Source organism: Micromesistius poutassou (genome assembly GCF_964030765.1).
Source record: "Micromesistius poutassou genome assembly, chromosome: 18".
NCBI lineage: Eukaryota > Metazoa > Chordata > Actinopteri > Gadiformes > Gadidae > Micromesistius > Micromesistius poutassou.
In genome coordinates this window covers 4,154,449-4,181,887 of record NC_140288.1, presented here as the reverse complement: position 1 = coordinate 4,181,887, position 27,439 = coordinate 4,154,449, and the positions used below count along the sequence as shown (strand labels likewise).

The following is a 27,439-nucleotide window of genomic DNA, read 5'->3' as shown; positions in this document are numbered from 1 at the left end:
CATACATCTCATGGACTGTGAAGTCAAACAATGTCTCTTTTTTTTTCAACATGCACATACATATTTTTTCAGAACATGCAAAAAACATGACATGTCTGGCAGGGGATAGCCACAACTAAACAAACCAGTAAAACCAGTGCATCCCAAAATGTGTTGCACCTTGTTGTTCCAGTATAGGATATGAAGGGGCGGATGGTATTAATTAATAAAGGGATCGGGTTGTGTCTATAACCTAGGAATGTACACAGGTCCTCCCCACTCAGCTACACGAACAAACAGGGACATTTAGACTATTAGACAGGTAGAAAACGATATGAATGTCATCCATTTCACTAATAATGCCACTTCACTTCCATTGCACGGCTGCCATACCATATTGAGTCAAAATAAAAAATGAGATTCACTCGGTAGAGATGGCACAATGCACAAGACAAAGAATTTGATCAGGTACACCGTGAAGAAACAATATTTCATGTTAAGGTATACTGTATACTGGTAATAATAATCTGTTGTTTATACATGTCTGGTTGGCCAACAATATTGTGTTGACGATCAATTGTTGATAATTTTTTGGTCTTTGAATTTGCTTCAATGTACTTAATGTACTATAAAAACTGCAGAACAGCTATATCTGGTACTCAAAATATGTGGAGTCTAACACTGGTAGCTATTTATTAGATAGTTTTAAACAAGATCTGATTTACCAAAACACAAAGCCTTCATATTTTAGGCAGTTTCTTTCACTCATGCAATTAGCTCATCAATTTAAAAAAAGTGTGTTTCAAATATGCAGTATTTTTTAAATACAATTTGTGCCTCAGTGTACATCTGATCCAACCACAACAGAACAATGTAACACTGCTTCCATTTGCATCTCTTCTTCACACACACAAACACACATTTCTCGGCAAAACTTTGAATACTGGATTCCCCGTCAGGGGTAAAGCTACAGTAGGGTTATGTGTTGTGTTGTTGCATAGCCCTCCTCTGAGTCAACAGTAAGCAACGACAACTCTGTTCGTTTCTTCACTCTTCTCATGTGAACATGGCCCGGATTCAAACCTTAGCGCAATAAATAATCTCTTGAAATAATGCTCTCGGGAAATAAAAACACACACAGGAAGAACAGAACTTGTTACAATTATGGCAAACAAAAGAAATCCAGAATGTGTTTTCATATACTGTGCATAAAGTGACATAGATGAGACTCTGTATTTAATAATCAAGGGTATGCGATTGAACTGGAGCCATTTTCATGTAGGGCAGCTCGTGGGGGTAAACGTCCCATAAATCAAATGGCATACCATAATACTCTGTTTACTCTAATAACCCCCTCCCCTTTTGTAATCACAACCCATAGCATGGTCTGAAATAGAAAGGCTTAGCATTCACCCTGGAGCAAAATCCAACCTATCTTTTGTAAAGTTCATAACCCTGGCATGCAGTGCGATGTTCAGTATGCACCTGTAGTCTGGCTTCCTCAGAAGAACATCACCTAATGTTTCTGCACCTTATTTTAGGGTCAAAGTATTTGAGCTGTTAGACAAATAAAACGTTCGCCTTCAATAAACATTTTACCTTGAATTGTATTTACAACTATATATATATTTCTCTCTCTATATATATATATATATTTATATATATATATATAATTTCTTTATATGCATAACCATTTAATTAGTGATTTTCTTTTCTCAGTTACCCCATACCTTCACGAGACTCTGTATTAAAGCCAGGCTGCAATTTAATTAAATATATTAATAAATATATCTGAAAAGCAAGGCACTTGGTACTCAGCCACATAACTCCAGGAAAAGGTCCATGTACTCCATGAATGCATTCAGAAAATGTACATCATACATTACAATTTACAACAAAAAAAGCACATGAACATAAAAGGTACTCAAGCAGTTATTGTCCCATTCAAAGGTAAACTAGAATCTTTAGTTGGCGTTTTTTTCTGACAGTGTTTTTGTTTATGGAAATGGTTGCGAGTTCGGCAGTTTCGCTAGCTACACATATCCCGACTTTCTCTTTCTAGGAACTGCTCAATACTGGCAACAACACACAGTAGCTATGTTAGATCGAACCTACGTCCACTCGAGAAACCTCAGTTCACCTCAGGAGATGAACTGAGAGAGTCCTGCAGGCAGGCTTTGGTGACGGTGTGCTCTCGATCAGACGGGACCCTGGCCTGAGCACATTGTTTACGTTGAGCCAAACGCCGTCAGACTGAGTTTTACAACCACTCACTTTACACCAGGCGGAAGCAGGCTGTGAGCTAGAGGTATTCCAACGGGTTCTGCGTTTGTAAACGTCACCTGTAGTTCACAGTCATGTATTTTACCCTGGCTTTCATGTGATAGGGTTCATATTTTGGCTTTTGTCGTCGGGTAAAATAAGGATTTCACTGGCCAAGGCAGAAAAGTTATTCACCTGTAATGATCACTTTTTTTTGCAAAACAAAAACATGCATTCCAGTGCATGAGAAGGGGTAGAAAAAATGTAAAATCTTCAGTTGTTCTTTCTTGAATAACACTTGTGTATAAAAAGAAACGCGTAACACTACAAAAGTGGAATGGTATTTCTGTTTCCTCCAGTGTTCATCGTCAGTGTTTAGCCTCCGTCGCTCCTCCAGCCTCCGCGTCGGTCAGAGAGGAGAACCTGACTCTAATGTTACACCACCTTCAACCAGCGGGTCTTCAGGTCTGAACCTCAGGAACACCTGCTCACGGTGTGTGAGTGTGCGTGTGTGTGTGTGTGTGTGTGTGTGTGCGTGTGTGTGCAGACGACACGCTAGCACCAGTCCTCCTCGCTGGTGTCTCTGAGACCCCCCCGGGGACCAGACCCCGTCGCCGCGTTGACCCCCAGGGTGAAGTGGAAACCGTTCGGGACCCCCGCCCCCGAATGTGAGGCGGCGGTGGAAGAGGTGGTGTTGGTCCGGGCGGATCGCCCGTCTCCTCCTCCTCCTCCTCCTCCTCCTCCTCCTCGTCCTCCGTGGTTACTCACGGCATCCTGGAAGTCCTCTGGCTCCTCCGGGAGGCCGCGCTGGGCCGGGGAGTCCCAGGAGGGAGCGGGGAGCGGGTGGCTGCCGTGGGGGTCCGACCCCATGCTGGTCACCGGCAGCCGGGGGGGGTCGTCCTGCGCCCCGGGCCGGGACTGGTGGTGCTGGTGGCCCCCGGTGGCGGCGGTGGCGGTGGTGGCGGTGGAGGTGAGGGTGGAGACGGAGGCGGAGGCGGAGGTGGGGGTGGTGGTCTTGTAGGAGACACCGGGGCGGGGGGTGAGCGGGGTCTGGGGCAGCTGTCGCCGTCCGCGGGCGGCCGTCAGCGTTGTCACGACGATGGGACCGCCTTTGATCATGCTGGCGCCCTGTCATGAAAACATGGATACGAGTTATATAGAAGCATTCACATTCCACACATGGTATCAAGGACCATACATGGAAGTAGTGGAAGTCACTTATTTGATCCAAGATATATGTTAGTAGTGTTAGTAGTAGTACTTTGAATAATTAAAAATCATGAAGAGAAAATATTGAGAACTTTCACTGACCTGCTACTGTATAAGAGTGAGACCTGCTACTGTATAAGAGTGAGATCTGCTACTGTATAAGAGTGAGACCTGCTACTGTATAAGAGTGAGACCTGCTACTGTATAAGAGTGAGATCTGCTACTGTATAAGAGTGAGACCTGCTACTGTATAAGAGTGAGACCTGCTACTGTATAAGAGTGACCTGCTACTGTATAAGAGTGAGTCCTGCTACTGTATAAGAGTGACCTGCTACTGTATAAGAGTGACCTGCTACTGTATACGAGTGAGACCTGCTACTGTATAAGAGTGAGACCTGCTACTGTATAAGAGTGACCTGCTACTGTATAAGAGTGAGACCTGCTACTGTATAAGAGTGACACCTTCTACTGTATAAAAGTGACCTGCTACTGTATAAGAGTGAGACCTGCTACTGTATAAGAGTGAGACCTGCTACTGTATACGAGTGAGACCTGCTACTGTATAAGAGTGAGACCTGCTACTGTATAAGAGTGACACCTTCTACTGTATAAAAGTGACCTGCTACTGTATAAGAGTGACCTGCTACTGTATAAGAGTGAGACCTGCTACTGTATAAGAGTGACCTGCTACTGTATAAGAGTGAGTCCTGCTACTGTATAAGAGTGAGTCCTGCTACTGTATAAGAGTGACCTGCTACTGTATAAGAGTGAGACCTGCTACTGTATAAAAGTGACCTGCTACTGTATAAGAGTGAGACCTGCTACTGTATAAGAGTGACCTGCTACTGTATAAGAGTGACCTGCTACTGTATAAGAGTGAGACCTGCTACTGTATAAGAGTGACCTGCTACAGTATAAGAATGAGACCTGCTATTGTATAAGAGTGAGACCTGCTACTGTATAAGAGTGAGACCTGCTACTGTATAAGAGTGAGACCTGCTACTGTATAAGAGTGAGACCTGCTACTGTATAAGAGTGAGACCTGCTCCTGTATCAGAGTGAGACCCTCTACTGTACTAGTGAGTACGAGTGTGGTACCAGCTTGTAGATCCCAGCGTCGGGGCCCTCCCCAGGCGATGTGCAGCGGCTGGGGCCCGCCGACTTGGCGTGGCTGTGCTCCCTGGAGCCCGCTCCTCCTCCACCTCCTCCTGCACCTCCTCCTGCACCTCCTCCTCCTCCGTAGCGGTCACAGGAGTAGTAGCGCTGCTGTCTCCCCTCCTGATGCCGGCCGCGCTCCCGCTCCCTGGCCCGCTCCCGGGACCACGCCTGGGCCTCGGGGGGGTCTGCCGTCACGCCTGACCCCGGGACGACAGGAACAGGGAGGCAGGTTGGAGACGCTCGAAGGCCAATTTACACCGCAGACGTTTTAGACGCGTTTTTTAGTCGGCCGCCAGACGTCCGACTTCAGCTAGAGATAGAATTCCATTCAAACTGGTGCGCTGATTCACACCGGCAGCGTTCTACGCCCGTCTCACGGCCGACCAAAGCTCAACTTTACACTTCACTTCTATTTTCAAGCGTTTCTGAAGTGTCTCGGTTATGATGTTATCTGATGAATCTTGAAAATATAGCGAAATAAACGCTTAACACTGTGGTGTTGGTGTCAGTCTGTGTCTGTTTCTGTGTTTTTTTCGTATTTGCAGACCAGATCCCGTAGTCGTGTTGAAAAGCGTGACTGTTTACGTTGTGCGTGTAAGAGTGTATTGTATTGTTTGTTGTAGGCTGACATTTGTTATTGTTGTTGCATAAATGTATCTTTAACTCAGTGTTTTTCAAACTGTGGCACGCAAGAGTACTGCAGGCGGTATTTGGGATTTTATTCCTGAATTAGAAAAATAAACCATATCGAAAATAAATATATTATAAATATTGTTATGTAAATATAGTATTATATTACTATATTTACATAATAAGTAATAGTACAGCTTGTTTATTATTTCACTTTGTATCATCATGTTTGTCAAAGTTGTTGATGTTTTGTGTTTGCTGAATAAACACACTGGGAGCGTAAGCGGTGCTGCTGATTTTGATTCCCCATTGTTCCCGCTGGCCGTGGCCTTGTTGCAGTTATAATGTTTATAAAGGGGAGCTGGCACTGTGTGCTCAGCCGCTGCATGTGTCTTTATCTCTCTGTTAATGTCTGCTCACAAGGTGGCTCGCAACAGCTCTCTATGACCACTCAGTGGTGCACCCATAGTCCAAGGTTGGGAACCAATGACCTAGTGGACAATCGATTCCATTAAAGATAATAATTATACCTAAATCACTAGTATAATGATATCAACTCTCTCTCAACCACACCCCCCACCCAGAGCCGTTGCTAAGCTTTTGGGGGGCGCAGATTGTTGGGGGGGGGGACTGCGCTGATAAAGGGTGCTCCGCCTCCGATGCGAAATAACAACGGTGGACCTGTTCGTAATTCATTTATATATTTTGAAAATTGTAATGTAATAATTAGCAACCTTAATTTTGGGGGCCCCCCCCCAGGTACTTGGGGCCCTACGCGCTCTGCGTACTCCACTGCCCCCACCCCACACACACACACACACACACACACACACACACACACACACACACACACACACACACACACACACACACACACACACACACACACACACACATATACACACACACACACACACACACACACACACACACACACACACGGTTGGTCATCGAGGTCCTGGGCTCGACTGAGGACCCTATAAATCGCCACCCTGAGTCTGTCCATGCTGTCTTTTATCTGGGCAGTAAACGGCCAGCTGCTGCACTCTCCACCCCGACTCCTCCTCCAGCAGGTACCAGACTCACAGCCTCACCGCTCATCTGCTGGGATCACTCTAGCAGATGAACCCATTAACCAGAGCACACGATTGAGGAGTATTATTATGGGCTCAGTTGGGATAAGTCAAATCTTTGTGTGTGTGTGTGTGTGTGTGTGTGTGTGTGTGTGTCTCTGTCTGTCTGTCTGTGTGTCTGTGTGTGTGTGTGTGTGTGTGTGTGTGTGTGTGTGTGTGTGTGTGTCTTTCTGTCGGTGTGTCTGTCGGTGTGTGTGTGCGTGTGTGTGTGTGTGTGCGTGTGTACTGTAACCGTGGTGAATAGCATGCCTACATTCACTCATGACTAATGAGAGCTCTTTCAATCTCATGCTAAGAATTACAAATCCTTCATTATGGTCATTATCATGGGCATGTCAGAGAGAGCGTGTTCGTCCCAACTCTGATTGAGCGTCCAATGAGATCCCAGGGAGGAAGCAGGAAGGTCTAGTGGTTAGGGTGTCTGACTCCCATCCAAAATCTAGAAGTCACTGTAAATCACTCCCGATTGAAGTGCTGATTGTGTCATTAGTAAATACACGAAACATTTCAAAGCGAAATCTGGTTGGCCAAAAGACATAAGCATGAGCAGAGAGGACAGCATAGCCGGCCTTACAGAATCCCATTGACCAACTTCTGTGGTGATCATTAGAGTGGCTGGCCTTAGGGTTAGGGTAAGGTTAAAGGTTCAGGTTATGGTTAATGTGGGGGTCAGGGTCAGGGCAGCTATAACGTCAACTTGACGTGATAGGTGCGCCTCGGGGGGAGCCACGAAACGCTGCTTTGCACATTGATTGATTTCAATGTATAAAGAAACCTGAAAAGAATGAAGTCATCATCTATGAGTGAAGGTGGGTTGAGGTGATTCTAGCGTTTTTTCTATCCAGACTGGAAGCGCTGCGATCGCTTTAGTTTGGACGGCGCCTTCGCCCGCTGTCTGCGGAGGACCCGTGTATTGACTACGGTCGGCCCCCAGCGGGCCCCTCACCGGTGGGGGTGTCCGGCGACCGCTCCGTAGGGCCTGCGTCCAGGGACTTCTGCTTCCGGTCTTTGTCGCGGCGGCGGTGGCAGCGGTGGTGGTGGTGGTGGTGCTGGTGAGCCCTGTCCTGGGCCTGGAGGGTGGCGTCCAGGGCGTACTCCTCCAGGTTGACCTCCAGGGGGCGCTGGGGGTTCAGGGAGGACGCGGATCGCCTGATGGGGCTGAGATCCACGATGGGCTGTACGGAGAGGAGGGAGGGGGGGGGGGAGGAGGAGTAGGAGCAGCGGCGCGGCGGAGAGAAGAAGACAGTGTGAGAAGGGAGGATAGACGAGATGAGCCAGGGAGAAACGTTACCCCAAAACTACGACGCAATACTACTAGACCACCAAGCTACTCACGACACACTAGAAAGAGACACACGCACACCAAACTTTGGGCTTGAGACCGGCGTTTCACCTGCTCCTCTCCAGACATTGAGACGTTGAAATGTTTTTTTACGGAGGTGGTGATGGAGCATTTCTGCGGTGATACTTACCTGGGATCGGTCTTTAAAGGGCCCCTATTTTACAACCAGGTGTTATGTTGATTAGCCTTTCGAAGCCATTTCAAAATCAACCTTTTGGTGACGTCACACAAGTGAGAATGTATACGGAGATGTGCGATGGATAGATCCGCTGGGTAGGCTGGTAGGTCAAAGAGGGGCCCTTTAGTTCACCATGTTGAACCCAACACATACAAAACCTAGCTAGAGAATACCTCGTCTCAGCCAGCAAGAATAGGTGTTGACAGGCTTAAAAAATGTCTTCTCGTTTGCACTTTCCCCCTTTTTTTTACAGCTTAAATAACCCTCAAAGTACTTGCAGTAACTTTACGTTTTAAAACCACTTTGATGCAGAAAGATAACAATTAGATTTAAAAAGTAAGCATTAAATGTCCTATGCTATCTACACTTTCTCTACCCCACCAAATTCTTATGTGATAGTTAGTGTGCTGAGGAGTATGTGGTAAAAAACCAACCAGCTGTTGGCTAACCACCCCCTCTACTGGCCTTAAACAAGCTTACATGCTAGTAACCTTAGAAGAAGGTTACTAGTAGGGCTAGTAGTACTTAGCGGTACATTTTATATTGAAATGTATGACTTCAGCTAGGATAGCAGAAAAAGATAAAAAGACTTGTGGGTTTAACTGTCACCTATACTTCAGTATGAACTACATAACATACAGAACGTTATACAACTGAAAAAATGTGTATAAAACAATGTGTTAATATTTTGTTGATATTAATGTGGAAGTGAGCTAGTACCAGCATCAGATACTGAGGTGGTCTCCAGGCTGTTTCGTAAACCGCTACCATCACTACTATTCAGAATTATACACGATAAAGCATTCACTGCAAAAAAACATTAACAAGCTATTGACTGAATAGCCTGTTAATTCTATATTCAGTAAAAAAAAGGCTTTGTATCATATTTTTATAATCATATAATCCAATGGGGAGGTACCTACTTCTCCATTATAACTTGAATGTAAAATAAGCTACTGACTGAATACAAAATTAAACAGCATTTAAAATGTGTTATTTTTTTGCAATTTACAAGTACAATATTAACAGACACAACAGACGTGGCACTGTTTCCGCCCTACCATCACAACTATTCCATGAACAAACAAAACTGATACACTACTACGTCAACAACCAACAACCACAATGACCACTAACCACATAAACACATTGAGAAAGAGCAGTAAGTAACTGTACTGCGATGGGGACAAAGTGCTCAGAATAGAGGCCCCCACTTTACCACCTGGTATGATGTTGATTAGCCATTATGGGCCTTTTCAAAATCCTACCGGTTTGAGACACCGCAAGGGGGAGTGTCCACCCACTTCCTCTTGTGATGTCACAAAAGTTGCACTTTAAATCCCAGTGGGAGCGTTGTGTCGTGTTTACCGTGCTGGCGTGTTTGTCATCTCATAGTGTGATAGAGTGATAGTGATAGAGTGATAGTGATAGAGTGATAGTGGATCACTTTGTCCGTGATTATGGCAAGGGACAGGAGTACCTCACCACGGTGAACGAACCACATAGAGGCCCACACAAATGGATGGACACACACAGTGTTGGAGAGAGAGAGAGAGAGAGAGAGAGAGAGAGAGAGAGAGAGAGAGAGAGAGAGAGAGAACAGGACAAAAGACAAGCAAGAGCAAGAGAGACACACATAGTGAAAGAGACAAAGGGAGAGAGAGATAGAGACAAAGATGGAGAGCGGTAGAGTGAAAGATAGATATAGTGGGAGAGAGACAGGAAGATATACACATACAGTTGGAGAGAGAGAGAGAGAGAGAGAGAGAGAGAGAGAGAGAGAGAGAGAGAGAGAGAGAGAGCTAGAGGCAGAGGGCGTGTGGGATCGAGACAGACAGAGTGGGAGAGAACAACAGATAGGGAGACAAAGAGACAGAGAGGTAGGGAGAGAGAGAGAGAGAGGGGGGGAGAGAGGGGGAGGCGATACAACAGGTGGTACATACTGCCAGGTGCGTCCCGGGGGCGTGGCGAGGGTGGTTCCGCTGTCAGACAGCACACACAGGAGGAGGAGGAGGAGGAGGAGGAGGGGGGAGGGGGCGGGGAACAACATTAGCCATGAGATCTCCAATGAGAGAGTGAGGACAGGAGACAGCAGTCAGAGAGAGAGGGAGAGCTTTTTCTCTTTTAGGTGTAAAAAAATAAAGTTGGAGGGAAATCAATGGGTGACAAAAAAGTGCAAGGATGCTTGTGTCATAATGGACAGGGTGGACAGACAGACAGACAGACAGTTGGATAGACAGACAGAGAGACAGCAGGACACATAGACATACAGTAGGTAAGGCAGAAGCATAGACGTACAGACAGCAAGGTACACTATAGTACAGACTAGCAGCGCTGGAATTGCTTGTCTTGTTAGAACAGTGACACAAGCGAAGAGACTGAAGACATGATAGAGAGAGATACAGCATTGGAGTAGATCCCCTCCACAGATATAATACATAAACATAACACTGAAAGAACAGAAAACAGGAGAGAAAACTGATTATTATCAAAATGACATAAGAAATCTTTTGCTGCTGCAAAGCAATACCTGGAAAAGGACATACATCCGTTTGGGTGGAATTATTGGCAAAATTAACTGGCCTTCACAGCACCCGGAAGAACTACTCAACAATCACATTGATTTTTTTTAACCTTTTCTGAAAGAAATGGATTAGTCAAGAAAATAAAACAAAGGATTTAAATGGGTTTAAGAGTGTAAGATATGTTCATACGTGATCACGACATATAATTATCATTATGATAATATAGATATAAATAAATAAATGAATAAACAATGAATCCAAACTAGGGACTCATTTGCACGTACTTCTTTTGCAGTGCTTGTGTAACTCTATAGAACCTCTAATAAAAACCAACCAAGTGGGTGTAACAAAGACTTATCGTCAGCCAAGCCTCTAGTGGACATTGCCTCGGTTGTCACGGTTACCTCTACCTGGAGAGGTCAGAGGTCACCGCAGTGAGCTGATGCCAGTTGACAGACAGCTGGTCCGCCTCGGCTCTCGGGGGGGCAGATTGGCCTACTCTCCACTCCTTCTTTCCTCCCCTTGCCTCATCTCCTCCCCTCCTCCTCTCCTCTCTCCCCCCTCCAGCTCTCTTAAGCCCCGTCTGTCCCTCTCCCCTGGCCCACCTTCCCCCTCCTCTGAGGAGTGACAGGGGGTCCCTCAGACCAGCCTTTGTGAAGACCCTTTACAGAACACACACACAGGTCAATAGACATAGGCGCAGGTACACATACATTGTGGTGCTGAACAGGTATGCTAATACGTTTTACTGGACCTAGAATGTGAAAAATAATGTATTTATTCAGGTCTTTTTTTTACCAAAAGTTTTTTACAGTTTTTTTCTGTAAAAGGTTTTTACAGAGGGAAAGAATAGACCCTTTTCACAGAAGTGTGATCGTAGGACCAACACAGGTGTTGCTCATAACACTAATTATGGCTCTGCTCTTTTTATGCACCAGTAGACAAAAAAATGTGCCCTGGAAGATAAAAGTTGCAGGTCCATAATTAGTGTAATTAGCGCCACCTGTGTTTGTCCTAGGATGACGCCTCTGTGAAAAGTTGATATTATTTATATTTATATTATTAGTATATATGATAATATACTTCCATACAGAGTATAGAGCATTTTATATTAAAAGAAAATAAAAATAAAATAAATAAAAATATATATTATCTTATTTGGCTGTACAACTTTTTCTTTCACGAGCTGGTGTTGACCCTGTGGTCCTGGAGGGAGGCCTCTGACCTGTGGAAGCGGTGCGGGGGTCAGCAGACAGAGGACAGAGGGGTCTTACGTAGTGCTCCGCATTGAGCCGCGGCATGGAGGCAGCTCTGGTGTGGCCCTCCTGGGGAAACCCATCGTCATCGTCATCGTCCTCGTTGTCGTCCGACAGGATCTCCACTCTCCGCATCTCCACAAATTCCTGCGGACACAACAGACGCAAAAACACTGATTGCGCGCGTGTGTGTGTGTGTGTGTGTGTGTGTGTGTGTGTGTGTGTGTGTGTGTGTGTGTGTGACAGAGAAGTATATACCTGAAGTTTGGTCGAGTATATACCTGAGGATCAGTAGAGTATATACCTGAGGGTCAGTAGAGTATATACCTGAGGGTCAGTAGAGTATATACCTGAGGGTCAGTAGAGTATATACCTGAGGGTCAGTAGAGTATATACCTGAGGGTCAGTAGAGTATATACCTGAGGGTCAGTAGAGTATATACCTGAGGGTCAGTAGAGTATATACCTGAGGGTCAGTAGAGTATATACCTGAGGGTCAGTAGAGTATATACCTGAGGGTCAGTAGAGTATATACCTGAGGGTCAGTAGAGTATATACCTGAGAGTCAGTAGAGTATATACCTGAGGGTCAGTAGAGTATATACCTGAGGCAGTAGAGTATATACCTGAGGGTCAGTAGAGTATATACCTGAGGCAGTAGAGTATATACCTGAGGGTCAGTAGAGTATATACCTGAGGATCAGTAGAGTATATACCTGAGGGTCAGTAGAGTATATACCTGAGAGTCAGTAGAGTATATACCTGAGGGTCAGTAGAGTATATACCTGAGGATCAGTAGAGTATATACCTGAGGGTCAGTAGAGTATATACCTGAGGGTCAGTAGAGTATATACCTGAGGGTCAGTAGAGTATATACCTGAGGATCAGTAGAGTATATACCTGAGGGTCAGTAGAGTATATACCTGAGGGTCAGTAGAGTATATACCTGAGGGTCAGTAGAGTATATACCTGAGGGTCAGTAGAGTATATACCTGAGGCAGTAGAGTATATACCTGAGGGTCAGTAGAGTATATACCTGAGGGTCAGTAGAGTATATACCTGAGGCAGTAGAGTATATACCTGAGGGTCAGTAGAGTATATACCTGAGGCAGTAGAGTATATACCTGAGGGTCAGTAGAGTATATACCTGAGGGTCAGTAGAGTATATACCTGAGGGTCAGTAGAGTATATACCTGAGGCAGTAGAGTATATACCTGAGGGTCAGTAGAGTATATACCTGAGGCAGTAGAGTATATACCTGAGGGTCAGTAGAGTATATACCTGAGGGTCAGTAGAGTATATACCTGAGGGTCAGTAGAGTATATACCTGAGGGTCAGTAGAGTATATACCTGAGGGTCAGTAGAGTATATACCTGAGGATCAGTAGAGTATATACCTGAGGGTCAGTAGAGTATATACCTGAGGGTCAGTAGAGTATATACCTGAGGGTCAGTAGAGTATATACCTGAGGGTCAGTAGAGTATATACCTGAGGATCAGTAGAGTATATACCTGAGGGTCAGTAGAGTATATACCTGAGGCAGTAGAGTATATACCTGAGGCAGTAGAGTATATACCTGAGGGTCAGTAGAGTATATACCTGAGGCAGTAGAGTATATACCTGAGGGTCAGTAGAGTATATACCTGAGGCAGTAGAGTATATACCTGAGGGTCAGTAGAGTATATACCTGAGGGTCAGTAGAGTATATACCTGAGGGTCAGTAGAGTATATACCTGAGGCAGTAGAGTATATACCTGAGGGTCAGTAGAGTATATACCTGAGGGTCAGTAGAGTATATACCTGAGGGTCAGTAGAGTATATACCTGAGGCAGTAGAGTATATACCTGAGGGTCAGTAGAGTATATACCTGAGGCAGTAGAGTATATACCTGAGGCAGTAGAGTATATACCTGAGGGTCAGTAGAGTATATACCTGAGGGTCAGTAGAGTATATACCTGAGGGTCAGTAGAGTATATACCTGAGGGTCAGTAGAGTATATACCTGAGGGTCAGTAGAGTATATACCTGAGGGTCAGTAGAGTATATACCTGAGGGTCAGTAGAGTATATACCTGAGGGTCAGTAGAGTATATACCTGAGGCAGTAGAGTATATACCTGAGGCAGTAGAGTATATACCTGAGGGTCAGTAGAGTATATACCTGAGGGTCAGTAGAGTATATACCTGAGGGTCAGTAGAGTATATACCTGAGGGTCAGTAGAGTATATACCTGAGGCAGTAGAGTATATACCTGAGGGTCAGTAGAGTATATACCTGAGGATCAGTAGAGTATATACCTGAGGGTCAGTAGAGTATATACCTGAGGCAGTAGAGTATATACCTGAGGGTCAGTAGAGTATATACCTGAGGGTCAGTAGAGTATATACCTGAGGGTCAGTAGAGTATATACCTGAGGGTCAGTAGAGTATATACCTGAGGGTCAGTAGAGTATATACCTGAGGGTCAGTAGAGTATATACCTGAGGTTGGGCAGAGTATGACACGTCTTCTGACTGTCCCCTCCTTAAGATGCGTCTTCCAGGCCGGCGGGCGGACTGCGATACGTCCCCGGACTGGGAATGCTTTATGGCACTTCTCTGGTTTAGTCTGCACACACACACACACACACACACACACACACACACACACACAGAGGAGTCTTTTGATATGATGTGTATCACCACAGAATGGGGCCAATAGTCAACATTTGCAAACATTATATATGGTTGATATATTTGGATATATATGGTACAGAAAACAGTTAATATATATATATATAAATATAAACCAAAAAAATATAACAGAAAAATATAACAGAAATATAAATATAAGGAGTTTATACAATACTAATACTATTCTAGTAGTGTACAATATCGATTTATTTAATTAATTAACTATTATTAATTAATTATTAATTATTACAGTGTGGACAGAATGTGTTTTTTCCTGGATTTTAGGACAGCAAAAGAGAAAACCAACGGAGCGCGTCTCACAATGCGTCCCTATTGGCCAGGGAGCCGGTGACGGTGTTGGCGGTGGGGGCGGCGGTGGGGGCTGTGGTGGTGGTAGGGGCCGGGGCCTCAGGTTGGGGGTCGGGGGGGGGCTGGGTCTTGGGGGGCTGGGTCTTGGGTGGGGGTGGTTTGGCACTAGGGGTCGGTGCTCTGACTGCCATGTGGGTCAGGGGCAGCATGGGCCGGAACAGGTTCCCCATTTTACCCTGTGTGGGAAAATAACACACAGGAGCACTTATCACCACGGGTCAATGTTTAACGTTATTAGGACGAGGGAGAGGTTACACCACAATGTGAGAAGAGAAATGGAGGCAATATTAAAGGTTTCTAAGGTGAAATTGAGTAAAAAGTGAGTTCTTGAGTTCCATAATGTAATGATACATATCTGTGAAACCATAAATAAGACAGGCAGTAAAGGAATATTTTCTGTACCGGCGGTCCAAGATTTAGCTGCTGCGCGAGTTTCTTGGCACGATTCAGCTTATAATAGTCAAAGATCATCAGTGCGGCGTAGACCTTTCCTACTGTCAGCTCATTATCTGCAAGAGAGAAGATCGAATGAAACGCAGTGCTTCACCGTGACCACAAGGGGACAGCAGAGGAGTGTCGGCGCCATGATGGAGTTTTGCTTTTCTTTCTTCATATTCCACAATACACGCATTCAAGGAAGTGACAGAATGACACACATAGGTAAACAGCAGTTTGCAAAATGGAGGCAATTCATTCAAATGAAACTAGACATCAAGTAGGACACACACACAGATTAAAAAATAAAGACAAAAAACTAATATTTGCCTGCACTTGCACACACACACACACCACACACACAGAGACAAACACGCTTACACACACACACACACACACACACACACACACACACACACACACACACACACACACACACACACACACACACACACACACACACACACACACACACACACACACACACACACACACACACACAGAAAAAGATCCAGGAATCAGGCACGGCATCACACTCAATCTTAAAAAGAGGACCATGCATCCATGCAGAGGTGGTGGGAGGCCACCGGCGGTAGCACGCGGCGTCTCACGCTTGTGTGGAGTGACCAGTAGGTCAGTGGTCTTCTGGGAAAGGCTGGGCCACACGCGGTTGATCTCTCGCTTCAGATCAGCGTCGCACAGCCGCTGGGCCAGGACCCCTGGGGAGAGAGGAGCCGGCCAGGAGTCAGCTCAGCTCTGCATCACGACAACGGCCCGCGTTCACCGAGCGGGCCATCTTGGATCTGAGCGCTAGCTGGCTTGAAGGATTTACGTCTGAAGGATTCAAACGAGTCATTTCCCCCAAGTACTACATATTGCATAGTTGATAGGATTTGATCTTCGGACTTCTAGGATACAGGCATGAGGCCGACGGTATCTTTGACAACAATTACGATTAAGAAATTAAGAAGTCATGAGTTGTCAGGATAGTCTAGTGGTCTATTCGACTTCCACAGTCTACCTGTAGGCATCTGTGAGCAAGATGTACTTAACCCTACCTCCCGACTAATGAAGACTATCTTACAAAATAATCAGTCACAAAACCCCTTTTAATACCTAAAGGATGTATTAGGTAAGAGGAGGGGAATTACGGGCTTTGAAGTTTTTTCGTTCAGGCACATATCACAGATCTATGTCACACCCCATCAATCCACACAGAACAGGCATGAAATCGTGTGTCTTGCGGTCCATCTTCAATTCCATCTGCACCCCGACCCTGTCCTCTCACATCGACGTCACACCCCATCAGTCCGCAGAACACGGGCGTGGAATTGTGGTTCTTGTAGTTTAATCGCCGCGTCTCGCTCGTGACACCACTCACGTCCTCACATCAATTTCACGGCCCATCACTCACGCCCACCGCGTGTGTGAGGGGGATTGTGGGTGTTGCGGTCCTCCTCACCAGACGCCAGCTTGATCTCCAGCGCCGTGCGGATCAGCCCCATGAGCGTGGAGGTGAAGTGCACCGTGTTGTCCTCGGCGATGGGCATGTTCATCCTCACCAGACGCTGGGGGGGAAGAGGAGAGGAGAGGAGGGGGCGACGCAGCAACGATCAGTGACTCATCAAGGAGCAGGACCAGACGTCAGGTGATGGAGTGGAGGAGGGGGGGGGCATGTTTAATTCACTTTCTTTTTAGTTTAGTTAGTTTAAGTTAGTTTAATAGTTCATATTAATATTGATCAGCTGACCAGTTCTGTTAATATTGATCAGCTGATCAAGAGCTGATCAAGTATCCATGTGACTAGTTGGGTTTAGTTAGTTAGGTTTATGGAGTTGGCTTCACAAATTTCAACCAAAGCCAATTGATCTACTAGACCCCTAATCAATACTTGCAGTACTCAGCCCTCCTGAATCACGACATTTCTGAACAGATCATATTAACAGTATAAATATATTAGTAAAGATTGTGTAAAGGTAACCCTGGTGGGCATTTGGATAATTGTATTTTTCAAAACAAAAGTATTATATTATTACTATTAGTAGTTTTGTAGTTCATTGAAGTACCCAATACCTAGACAGCATGGGTACTATACCAATGGACAGAACGGAGAAATACAAATATATGAACTGTGCACGCATGACAGATTAACAGTATGAAAAAATGAAATATCGATATGAACACATGCACATATAGGTTAGGATTAACATCAATGCATACTGGCGAACAAGGTGGATGAAAACATGCAGGGGAATACAAACAGGTAACCCAATCAGACATGCGAGTACTGAAGCATTATCCTGGAAATACTGCGTTTTCTTTAAACTTACATAAATTCTGTAGAAGTGTGTGTTTTCATTGAGTTACTGATATATTTCCATTGAGGACCTGTAGTATTTGCATAGAGATCCTGTAGTATTTTGATAGAGTTACTGTGGTATTTTCATCGAAGTAACGCAATAGTTTCCTTATAGATCTGCAGTATTTTCATAGAGACACACTCTAGTATTTTCCTTAAGCCATGCAGTAGTGAAGTGTGAAGTGATGCAGAGAAGAATGACTGGCAGATGCATCTTTTCGAGGAGAATATAAAGACCCCGTTTTGACGGGGAGTGACAGGATAAGTTAGCTCTGGGTGTGGGAGTGTGGGACGTGTAAGAGGACGGCTGTTTCACAGAACGATACAGGCTTTGAGTGGGTACTATAGTGGTACATTTGATATACTGTTATAGCCTATGTGTATCTCCTCAGGTACTTCTCTTCCCAAGCAGGACCACCTTTGACGGATCATGTCCCCGGCCCCTGGACGGGAACTTGAGGAGAAAACCTCTTTAACTGGGGCAAGGCTGTGCACGTTAGCTGTGATTCATGCGGTCAGACCTGCGTGTGCACAAAAAACACGCACACGTGGCAAACGCCAAGGCGTGGGAGAGGCGCCTTATGAGAGGAAGCAGCTGTCACACACGCCGACACTGATGTGACATGGCTGGCCGAGGCTCTGCCGAAATGTACACGTTCAGTACACAGAGTGGACTGAGTTCACGCTACAGAGTACATGGCGAGTACACACTGAGCCGCTTTTGAGTTCGGATACCCCCCCATGTACGCTGGGCCTACCTGTGGGTACCTGTGCTCAGCACAAACACTCTTTACTGTACCGACAGCGATATATTGTTGTTTCTCTTTCTTCTGACAAATGTACTTATTGGATAAAAGGGTCTGCTAAATGGCCTAAATGTAAAATCTAAATGGGCAAACACGTCTCCTATATAACTAATAGATTAGCGTGTAGCAGTGAGGCTATTGTACAATCCACTCCGCATGGACACAGAACAGAGACGAATAGCGTGCGGTGTGAGAAACGTAGAGACAGACGATACGGAGAGACAACACACACACACCAGCCGATGAGGAAGAACCAGAGCGCGACAGATTAAACACAAGCCCAGAGATTCTAGAGGAACCAGGGAATGAGACGGAGACAGAGCAGAAGCAGTGATGGGAACTCTTGGCAAACCAGAGCACCGTTAAGGGAAGACGAGGAGGAGGAGGAGGAAGAGGAGAAGGAAGAGGAGGAGGAAGAGGAGTAGGAGGAGGAGGAGGAGGGTTCTACCTTGTAGGCGACGCGGGCCGGACATTTCTTGCCCAGGCCCAGCGGTGGGGACATGTCTCGGAGCATCTCGAACATGTCACGGTAGGGCATGCGACCACTGCCCCGGGAGGGGGGGGAGGTGGTAGTGGGGATCGCCATGGAAACGGGGGATGGAGAGGAGGATGCAGGATTCCCAGGTAAGGGAATGGAGCGGGGGGAGGGGGGGGGGGGGTAAAAAAATAAAGTTATGGAGCCAAAGTTGCAACATAACTAAAAGAAAGAGATATGACAACAATGAGTAATACCGTATTGAGCATCAAAAAAAAAGAGAAAGTAAGACGAGGGAAAAACACAGAATCCGTGTTAGTCAGGTCTCCAGGATTTTGTGGGTGGTGGTGGAAGGGAGGGGGGGGGGGGGGGGGGGGGGGGGGGGGGGGGTTGGGGGTGGGAGGCTCAGCCCAGCTGGAGTTAAATGGACCCGGGAAAGTTAAGGTTGGTTATCTTCCAGATGTTTCCTTGAAGATAACGGCTGGATGCAGGTGGGAGAAGGGAGGAGGAGGAGGAGGAGGAAGAGGAGGAGGAGGATGGTGGAGGAGGAGGAGGACGGTGGAGGAGGAGGAGGACGGTGGAGGAGGGATCCTGTGTTGTCAACATTATTAGAGAGGGACCGTTGGACCCGCGTGGCGGAGGAGCTCCTCTTTCTACATGCGGAGAAACAGCGGCAGTAGCCATGCCGACCGTGGAAGGAAGTCAACGCCGCACACACGCCACTCTCCACACACAGAGACACACACAGACACACACACACACACATACACAAACACATCCCTTTAACGTCCAATTATTTCCTTAAATCACGTTAAGGGTTTAATGCCTGACTATGGATAGGAGGAGCGGGCAGCGTTGAGTAATAGCCAGATAATTACACACACACACACACACACACACACACACACACACACACACACACACACACACACACACACACACACACACACACACACACACACACACACACACACACACACACACACACACAAAAACACACACACACACACACACACACACACACACACACACAGAGACACAGAGACACACACACACACACACACACACACACACACACACAAAAACACACACACACACACACACACACACACACACACACACACAGAGACACAGAGACAATGCTCTTTCACAAGCCTCTGTGCAGCAGGCTAGGGGGCGTTGCCTTCCTTCCCGAGCCGTGGCGCTCTGCTACAGTAGGGGTTTGGTTAGTAGCTGGATCAGGTCCGGGTGCACATGTGGGGCTTTGGGGGGGGGGGGGGGGGGTGGTCCTCAGGCACCGCCATGGGGTCATCATAACATAACATAACATTAGCATTCACATTCCCTGATTCAGCACAGTGCTGCGTGGAGCAAAGAGTCAACACACGCAAACAAAACCAAACCGCCCATAACCCCAGGCTGTTTCTGATTGGTGCAGAACGATTGAGCCCACTGGCCTTTGGGACACTGACAGTTGGTCAGTGACGTCACATGGCAAATTTGAACCAATCAGAGACTGCTGATGGTTTTTGGTTGTTTTGGACCAGAGACAGCTGGTGTTTTGGACTAGAGACAGGCTGGTGTTTTAGACCAGAGACGAAGGCTGGTGTTTTGGACCAGAGACAAAGGCTGGTGTTTTGGACCAGGTAGTGGTTTTGCTCGGGGACTCTTCAGCTGTGTGAGAGCTGCCAACCTTGTAGGCCACCCTGGTAGGACACTTCTTCCCCAAGCCCAGCGGGGGCGAGATAAAGCGTAATAATTTGTACATGTCCATGTAGCGTATCCTTCCGCTGCAAGGAATAGGACACGGTTAAGAGTGTTTAGACCACACACACACACACTGAAACACGTCTCCTTATCTCCGGGAAGAAATCAAAGCTACTGTAAAAAAACAACAACCTTTGTACATTACAAACATACCTCATACTGTAACACAAAACAGTGCATTGAAGTGATTCAACAAATTGTAGAGAAAGAGAGAAATACTATGAAACACATTTTTTTCTTCATATGGCATATAGTACACGTTAGGACAGATTTAACCATTCATAGGAAGGACATAACAACAGACTGGACGGAAAGACTGGATTGGATACTTGGATGGTCATTGTCACGCGAAAGTAAGAAGAAGCAAGAAGAAGAAGTTTCTACCACTAGTGGTGATATAAGTTAAATGACACATAATAATAAGGACATAATAATAATATAATAATATTCTTATTCATAAGAATGATATATATATATATATATATATATATAAATAAAATATCATAAAATAGAAAGCACTATTCCCCCGTGATCAAAGACAGCTCCCCTCCACTGTGACAGTCAGAGGCAGAGCTTTGGGAAGGCTTATCAGGGCGCCTGGCGGAACGCCGGCTTTAACAGCTTCGCTCAGGGAGCTATGGGGGGTCTCGTCCCCTCCACCCCCAAAACCCCTGGGCTGTGGATGAATGTCACCCCCCCGCCAACCCCCGAGACCGTACCACTCTCACTCACTTCGTGCTATCTCACCTGTCACCTGTCTTACATTTCTGAGTCACGCTGCTTGACACAAGCAGCGTGGCACCCATACACACGCTGGTGCGCACACACACACACACACACACACACACACCGGTGCGCACACACACACACACACACACACACACACACACACACACTGGCACACACACACACACACGCTGGCACACGTACACACACTGGTGTGCACACACACTGGCATGCACACACACACACACACACACACACACACACACACACACACACACACACACACACACACACACACACACACACACACACACACACACACACACACACACACACACACACACACACACACCCCCTCCGTCCTGTGCTCCACTTGACCTCCCTGTCCTCCCACAGCTGCTGTGGTCCTGGCGCTAGGGGCAACGAGCGGACCAATCAGATGCCGCCCTAGGTCAGAGGTCACCCCGTCTCTCACCAGGCGGCGGGGTCATACTCGGCCCACACGCGGATAAACTCGTCCAGGTGGTGGGGGCCCAGGATGGAGGCGTCCCTGGTCAGGTACTCAAAGTTATCCATGATGACCGCCACAAACAGGTTCAGCATCTGGAGAGACACGTCATCATTACATTAAATTAAAACAAAAAACAAAAAAAATGTCTTACATCTTAAATCAACGGTGTACAGTCTCAAAGGACAACGCCCCCTCGACCCTCACCCCTCAGAGGGCAAGAGAAGACTCTTAATTAGCGAGGAAGAAATCTGGAGGAGGAACACAGAGTGGGGGGGGATCCCTCGTTCCAGGGATGCTCAGGAGTGCAACGGGGGCCATAATTGACATACATACAAACATAGATAACATACATACACACAATTCAACCAAATGGAAACGGAAGCTGTCAGACGACGGCTGAGGTTTCGACAGGGGTACACAACACATCGTCGACGCGATGTGTGGGGCTGGCGTCGTATTGACGTATTGGCAAGTGGCAGTGAGACGAGGGAAGCGATCGCTTCAAGCGGTGTTGTTGACCAATATCAGTGTATTCGCAAACCTGCCATGTCGCGACATTTGTTCGGAGCATGTGTGTGTGCCTTTAGGCCCGTGGTTCACTACTTGCACATGCTCACTGGAGAAAATATTGAATGGTGTGTGTGTGTGTGCGTGCGTGCACACGTGCGTGTGTGTGCGTGTGCATGCGTGCGTGCGTGTGTGTGTGTACTCACCAGGAAGGAGCAGAGGAAGATGAAGGAGACAAAGTAGAAGTAGGCAAAGTCGCTGCCACACTCGTGTCCGACGGTGGCAGAGAGTTTATCGCACGGCCTGTTACTGAGACACGCCAGCATGATCTCGTGCCACGCCTCGCCCGTCGCACTCCTGTCGGGGAGCAGCACGCACACGCACACGCACACGCACGCACACAAACCACAATGTTCAGACAAAAGTATCCGTGGTGGTCTTAGATTCAGTGTCAGTGCAGTGTATCTAAGAAGATAAGACAGATTAGACTGATAGTTGAGACACTGTGGCACACATAGAGCTAGGGAAAATGTTTTATTCATTATTTTCGACGTGGAATTGCTTCAGTTTGACCTCGAAATAAAGAAACCTTGGATCAGTGACTACGGCCTGTATATGTTTTCAGTAAGGTCTCGGTGTATCTCTATGAATGGCGTTCACCTTTTACATTCCTCTGCGACATGAAAGGTGTTATTTAAATTTAAATTTATTCAGAGGAAACCCCTTGAGATGAACCATCTCTTTTTCGAGGGGACCTCACAAAGAAAAAAAAAAACATACATTACAAACATACAGACAGACAAAAGACAAAAGCTCTCCCTCACACCAAAACCACCCATATCCTCCCCATACCAACCATTAGTTATGTAAGGGATAATGTATAGAACGCCGGTCATTATCGGGAAATAAGCCCTGACAGGGCGAACCGTGTCTTGCTTCGCCCTGAAGGTGCTTATTTTCGATAATGACCAGCGACGTTCTATACATTATCCTGCTTATTACGAGGTTACTTGCCAAAGCAAAAAAATTACTTCCCACAGTGTGTCTTTTTACAATTTATTTGTGACCATTATTGGTAGTGTAGAACAGCAGAGAAATAGTCTCCCAAAGACGTTGACGTCGCTTAGCAACCGAGTATGCTGGGGTTGACAAGTTACCGGACTACTTGTGGAGTGATACAAAAGACGTGAATCACTCCACTTTCCTTGACAGCGGTCATTATATGCTTAGCAATGGTCATTATTGAAAAATAATTCACCACCGGAAGTCGGGAAGGCCCATGCAAGTGAACAGAGCGTTCCACAGCATTGAGAAGAACCGTGTAATAATAGACAATAAACAGTTACAGTTAGGGTCATTCATGTACACATAGACACAGAAAAGGAAAGAAACAAATAAACACACAAAAGAATATATATATATATATATATATATATATATATATATAAAAAAAGAATCAAGCATGAGGAAAACAGAGTTGTTTGTTGTCCTTGGAAGCTTGACGTGACCTGTTTGTGCTGTTTTATCACTTTTGTAAAAAAGAGATGTAGGGGGTTTCCTGCTGACCTGAAGAGGAGGATCAAAGCCTGGAGGAAGGTCTGGAAGTTGTTGTCGTGGTGGATGGCGGTGGCCTCGTTCAGCTCTATGTTCCCAAACACCTGGAGAGAGGAGGAGGAGACGGGGATTAAGGCCAAGAGCCACAACAGTGAAAGTCTACGAAATACTTCAATTACTTCGACACAGAAATTAAGTGAAAAAGGTCAAACTATACGTTGCATGTCAAGCCCATTTCATGTGTATCACGCTTAACACAAAGGCAGAGTCTCAAAGGGCTTCACAGGCCCACGTTTAACGGCCTAACCCGCTAACCCTTAGCCTTTCTTCCAGAGGGATGAAACCTTGAGAAGGAACGGAAAGGTGGGAATTCACCTTCCAGGGACATGCTAGGAGGGCAATAGGTGCTAGAGAACATGGCCACAGGGCTAGCACCTAGCACGGTGCGCTACGATTCAGAAAGGCAACATCGCCACAGGGCTAGCACCTAGCCCAAATTAACAACGCTACAGACAGGGAACACCACGACGGACGACGTTAGGTCTAGTCGTCCAACCAGCCAGTCAGATGCTATACCCCAGGCAGGGAACCCCCGCCGCTAATCCTCTTAGTCACCGTCATCGGCGACAAGGTCAGACGCTACACTGCAGAACGGGAACACTGCCACGAACAGCTATCACCTAGCACGCTAAACCCGTGAGTCACTGTTGTCCACCAACCGGGGCAGATGTGACGCGACAGACAGCGAACACACCGCTACGCAAGCTATCACCTAGCACGCTAAACCGGTCAGTCACTGTCGTCCATCGACCATGCCACATTCATTAAGCGGTTGGCCTGGTGATACAGTGTGTGTATGTGTGTGTGTGTGTGTGTGTAGATACATGCTATGTGTTTCTTTGGGAGTAACCCGTGTGGGTTTGACGGTAGGTCGGTCTGTTTTGCTTTGTTAGTGTGCAAAGGCCACTACAGAAGTAGCCCTTGGCCGGTTAGAAACATGCTACAGAACGGTCGACAGTGTGGTAAGAGCCAGAAATCAGGGGGATATATTTGGGCTGCGTATTGGCTGAGGTTGAGTTTTCATTGAGATGAACGGGTGGCCACGTTGTCATAGAGGGTATCTGTTCCTCCCCGAGTGACGGAGACGGGCACGGAGACAGACCGACAGTCAGAGAGGAGTGGAGGGAGAGCGACAGAGGTGAGAGGCAGGAAGAGATTTAGAGAGGAGCATTGAGACAGAGAGAGAGTGGGTGGAGAGAGCAACCGATAGAGAGAGAGATCATCAGAGACAGATGTCATCTGAGAGAGAGAGAGAGAGAGAGAGAGAGAGAGAGAGAGAGATCATCCGAGAGAGAGGGAGAGCGAGAGCGAGCGAGAGAAGTGGAGGAGTAGAGAGAGAGAGCTAGAGAGTGACAGAGGAAAAGTGATAAAGAGAGAGTGATAGAACATCCTTCTCCGTCTGTGTCCATGCATTAATAACCCCGCACCCCGCACATGCGGGAGATGACCCATAGAGACAGCTTTAAAGGGCCCTGCAGGCCCCTCTCTATTATTCATCTCACCCCAGACCAGAGCCACACCGCTGGGCAACACACACGCAGCCTCCCCCCCCCGGGGTCCACACACACACACACACCCGGCCCCCCATCCGTCGGCTGTCTGCCACGTGACCTCACTTTAGCAGGGTTGGTGTTAAGGGCTCTTTATGGTCCCACGTTCACGCAACGCAAGGGGGTTACGGACCCCTCACGTCCTTGCGGACCCTCCTTGCGTACCACCACCGCGAGGGCCTGACGTGTGCCTCCCAAAAATCTTAACCTTCCGTCGAGGTGACGCAGCCTCAAGGGCTGGTGATTGGTCCGCTCACTAAAACCCGACGCAGTACCATAAACGTTCACGCCTGCGTGGTCCTTGAAGAGCCCTTTAGTGTGGATGATGTTGTCAATCACAGGTATTAACGGTTATGTAGTCGGCAAAGGAGTAGATCACAGTCGGGAGTGAAGAGTGTGTGTAACACTTTAGAATAATGGTTCAATAATAAACCATTCATTAAAGTGACACGATTGCAGTGAATAGCTGTACGATATAGCGTTAGCAAAGAGGTGAGGGTATGTGAGTTAGGCGTGTGTGTGTGTGTGTGTGTGTGTGAAGTGAACCCACTGTCGGTGTATGAATGTGTGTCTGAATGTGTGTCTGAATGTGTTAGAATGTGTGTATGAATGTGTTAGAATGTGTGTATGAGTGTGTGTGTGTGTGAGTGTGTGTATGAATGTGTATGAGTGTGTACTAATGGGTAAAGGTGAGGAAATATTGTAAAACGCCTTGAACTGCCACCAGATCAAGAAAAGCGCTCTATAAACACTATATATTTATTTCTATTCATTTCCCCATTCAGCGTATCATAAAGGGGCGTACCGTGCCACACTTTTTCAAGGAAGCTTCACAGTTGCGTATAAAGAAGACGATGACACCAGAACGCCTCTCTCTCTCTCTCCCTGCGTTCTCGTTCCGAGATGAAGAAGCTCTTGTTTGTTGTGGAGTGTATGCTGATTCAAGGATGGGCTCCTATAGCCATGGATGCTGTTAGCATTGATCCAACGGCTCTCTCAGTGTACACACGGCCATGAGGAGCTGGGCTGTGGAGGAGACGCTATGGATGAGCTGCTCCAGATGGAGGCTGTGTTTGCGTGGTGGTGGTGGTGGTGGAGATGAACGTGGATTGCGTTGATAAGCTGAGGGGAGGCCGGTCTGCAGTGCGGTTGCTCGCTAAGATGTTAAGGAGGCGCTGCGAGATTCTCTGCTGATTATTTTATAGTGGGAATGTTTGGCAGCCCTTGACGGACTGTAAAGTCTTAACGCAGGCACTGTTTGTTAAGCACGATGCTGCAGGAGGCTCACGTTGTTTGCAATATGGAAGCCGTGTGGGTACTAGAGTCTTCCATGATGAATAACAATAGTAAGAAATAATAATAAAAAATAGAAACCCAATTTTGATGTAAATATATGGTGTCTATCTGTGCGTGTGTGCATGCGTGCGTGCGTGCGTGCGTTGGTAACTCACCTGCATGCCGATGATGGCGTAGATGAAGAACAGCATGGCGATGAGGAGGCAAACGTAGGGCAGGGCCTGGGGAGAGACACACACACGGGGTCAGGACGTACACACACACACACACGCACACTCTTGGTCAACACAAACACACACACACACACACTCCGGGTCAATACAAAAAAACTGAATTTATGCACAGTCAGAGACCCCCGGTTCAATACACACAGTGACTGGATTCAGGCAAGCATGTACACAAATGCGCGCGCACACACACACACACACACACACTGGGTCAACACCCACCCACACACTCTGGGTCAATACAAAACACTGGATTTATGCACGCAGAGCCACAGGCCCGGTTCAATTCACCCAGTGACCGGATTCATGCAAGCATGTACACAAATGCACGCTCACACACACACACACACACACACACACACACACACACACACACACACACACAGTGGTTCAATACACACTACTAATATATCGCCCGCCATTTCAGTCTTCCTTTTATTGCATCACATGCTGATAAAT

The 27,439-nt window shown here is 46.6% G+C and overlaps 1 protein-coding gene across 1 annotated transcript in view; it reads right to left on the bottom strand.

Annotated features, from left to right (window-relative positions):
• Nucleotides 1–2,110: 2,110 nt before the first annotated feature.
• cacna1bb (calcium channel, voltage-dependent, N type, alpha 1B subunit, b) overlaps nucleotides 2,111–27,439 on the bottom strand; it is a gene marked incomplete at its 3' end in the record, with an annotated part of 103,149 nt that continues 77,820 nt past the window's right edge. Inside the window, exons 31-46 of the mRNA XM_084483260.1 lie at nucleotides 26,909–26,974; nucleotides 23,860–23,951; nucleotides 22,500–22,650; nucleotides 21,751–21,878; nucleotides 18,756–18,852; nucleotides 16,605–16,710; nucleotides 15,754–15,861; nucleotides 15,110–15,216; nucleotides 14,660–14,883; nucleotides 14,147–14,273; nucleotides 11,691–11,819; nucleotides 9,835–9,873; nucleotides 7,318–7,546; nucleotides 4,549–4,805; nucleotides 3,010–3,369; nucleotides 2,111–2,194 (exon numbers count right to left, since the gene is read on the bottom strand). Of these exons, the coding sequence (XP_084339386.1) occupies nucleotides 2,111–2,194; nucleotides 3,010–3,369; nucleotides 4,549–4,805; nucleotides 7,318–7,546; nucleotides 9,835–9,873; nucleotides 11,691–11,819; nucleotides 14,147–14,273; nucleotides 14,660–14,883; nucleotides 15,110–15,216; nucleotides 15,754–15,861; nucleotides 16,605–16,710; nucleotides 18,756–18,852; nucleotides 21,751–21,878; nucleotides 22,500–22,650; nucleotides 23,860–23,951; nucleotides 26,909–26,974 (2,304 nt within the window). The remainder of the gene's footprint in view (nucleotides 2,195–3,009; nucleotides 3,370–4,548; nucleotides 4,806–7,317; nucleotides 7,547–9,834; nucleotides 9,874–11,690; nucleotides 11,820–14,146; nucleotides 14,274–14,659; nucleotides 14,884–15,109; nucleotides 15,217–15,753; nucleotides 15,862–16,604; nucleotides 16,711–18,755; nucleotides 18,853–21,750; nucleotides 21,879–22,499; nucleotides 22,651–23,859; nucleotides 23,952–26,908; nucleotides 26,975–27,439) is intronic.